General features: G+C 54.4%; 1 protein-coding gene across 1 annotated transcript in view; it reads left to right on the top strand.

Moving 5' to 3' along the window:
• The window catches only part of VTN49DRAFT_5883 (uncharacterized protein), a gene marked incomplete at both ends in the record, with an annotated part of 11,814 nt that overhangs the window by 2,277 nt on the left and 7,155 nt on the right, over positions 1 to 2,382 (top strand). Inside the window, 2 exons of the mRNA XM_069413989.1 lie at positions 21 to 1,117; positions 1,186 to 2,373. Of these exons, the coding sequence (XP_069266107.1) occupies positions 21 to 1,117; positions 1,186 to 2,373 (2,285 nt within the window). The remainder of the gene's footprint in view (positions 1 to 20; positions 1,118 to 1,185; positions 2,374 to 2,382) is intronic.

Here is a 2,382-nt window from a genome sequence, read left to right as displayed (position 1 = left end):
CCATGTCCGCGAAAATCCAGCTGCGTGGTACAAATTCTACCAGGAGATTGATCAATACATCCGACTCGTCGACCCGTACGCCCGCAACTTGGAACAAACCGAACGAGTCAACCGGCAAGAGCTGGAAAAGCTGCGACTTGAGTACAGCAAGCTGGAGGCAATCCAGGCTTACCAGCACGAGATGCTTCTCAACCAGCAGAGATCCAGTCATCAGAACTCCCCTGCCCACCCACCCGCCCCTGATACCCGCCTGTCTGAACGCCTGCCCGATCCTGATAAATTTGAAGGCGACCGAAAGGATTTTCGGCGATTCGCTTCACAAATTCATGAAAAAATGACCGTTAACCGCGACCGATTCCCGACCCCGCAGTCCCGCATGACGTACGTCACCAACCGACTGAAGGGCGCTCCGTATGCGCAAATTCTTCCGTACATTCACAAAGGAATTTGTCACTTGAACGACTACGACGAGATCCTGAAAATCCTGGACAACGCCTTCGGAGATCCGAATCGGCGTTTTAACGCTCGATCACAATTGCTTCAACTGCGCCAAAACAACAAAGATTTCAGCACATACTTTGCCGAGTTTCAACGTCTCGCTTTGGAAAGCGAGATGGTGGAAGCCGCCCTGCCCAGCCTGCTGGAGAATGGCATCAATGCTGAATTGCGCGGAATGTTGATGCACAGCGAGCCTCCGGAAGCCGATATGGAATACCATGCGTTCGCCGCGTATCTCCAGAAATTGGAGAACCGCCGCAAGCATTATCAGTCCCGTGGCCTTCCACCAAAACAACCGCGTGCGCCATACGCAAACAACCGTGTCAACCCGAACAATTCCTTCCACAATCCCGCCCCGTCCCCCGCAGCCCCCGCTCCTGTTCAGACCCCGCTCCCTGCTGGTGAGCCAATGGACCTGTCTAGCTACCGACGCGGCCCTACTCGTCGGGAACGAGGTGAATGCTTTCGCTGCGGTGCTTCGGATCACCATGTTCGCAATTGTAAGTTGCCTGACACAAGGCCCTTACAATTTCGGAGCACCACCGTAGAGCACTCCTTTGCGTCCAGCCCGATCCGCTCAGGCTGGCCCGTGTCCAGTCCCCCACGCGGCCGGCCCCTTGTCCGTGATTCCAGTCCTGTCCGAAGCGATTCTCCAAAAGACATGAGCCTGGTCTAAGTCGCGATCAGGCTCGGGAATCGCGCAGCCTGAAAGTACCTGCCGCGACCCTGTTCGGAATGACCATAGAGGAAGAATTCCAACGTTCGAATCTGATGATCCTGCCCGTTACTCTGTCTTCTGCTTCCCGAGAAATCCCAACCTATGGCATGTTAGACTCTGGAGCAGAAGGTTTAGCCTTCATTGACGAATCATGGGCCCGTGACCATGATATTGCCCTGAAACCCCTGACGAGACCTGTTCACCTGGAAACTTTCGAAGGCCAACCGGCCGGCACGGGCGCAGTCACCCATTACGCACAGTTGGGGATGCGCGTGCAAGATCACCAAGAAAAATCCCTGAAGTTCCTGGCCACAAGATTGGCGCATTATCCTGTCGTGTTGGGTCTACCCTGGCTCAAGAAGCACGACCCCCAGTTGAGTTTTGCGGCCCACACAGCGACTTTTGACAGCGATTACTGTCGAAAACATTGCACTCTTCCACACAACCCGTCCCGAGTCCGCCTGCTGCATGATGTTCCCAAAAAATCCCGTCCCCGTCAACTGCCGTATCGACCAGAAGGCCTGCACAAGCAGGATATTGCCATGGTTTCCCTGAATGCCAGCGCTGCTTATGCCAGAAAAGGATACGAAATGTTCGCCATCACCATCAAAGATATTGAAGCTTACTTGCAGAAAAATGCGGCCGCCGATGCCGCCCGGGATTCAGTCGATCCTGCTGAGAAACTGCCCGAGGAGTTCCGAGATTTTGCAGACGTCTTTTCCCCGAAGGAAGCAGATCGTCTGCCCCCGCATCGCCCCTATGATCACCGTGTACAACTCCAGGAGGGAAAGACGCCGCCCTTTGGTCCATTGTATCCGATGTCCCGGGACGAACTGGTTGTCCTGAAAGACTGGTTGATGCGTGAATTAAAGAAAGGCGCCATTCGGCCCAGCTCATCCCCTGTTGCTTCCCCAATCCTGTTTGCAAAAAAGCCAGGCGGTGGAATCCGCATCTGTGTCGACTACCGTGCTCTGAACGCGGTCACTGTCAAGGACCGATACCCGCTCCCGCTCGTCAAAGAATCCCTGAATAACCTGAAAGGAATGCGCTACTTTTCGAAACTGGACATTATATCCGCTTTCAACAAGTTACGCATGGCTGAAGGCCACGAGTACCTGACTGCATTCCGCACACGATTCGGCTTATTCGAATCTCTGGTGATGCCC

This window comes from Thermomyces lanuginosus (assembly GCF_041956635.1).
Source record: "Thermomyces lanuginosus strain ATCC 200065 unplaced genomic scaffold VTN49scaffold_36, whole genome shotgun sequence".
Lineage (NCBI taxonomy): Eukaryota > Fungi > Ascomycota > Eurotiomycetes > Eurotiales > Trichocomaceae > Thermomyces > Thermomyces lanuginosus.
The sequence above is the reverse complement of the archived record's forward strand: the minus strand, read 5'-3'. Positions and strand labels throughout refer to the sequence as shown.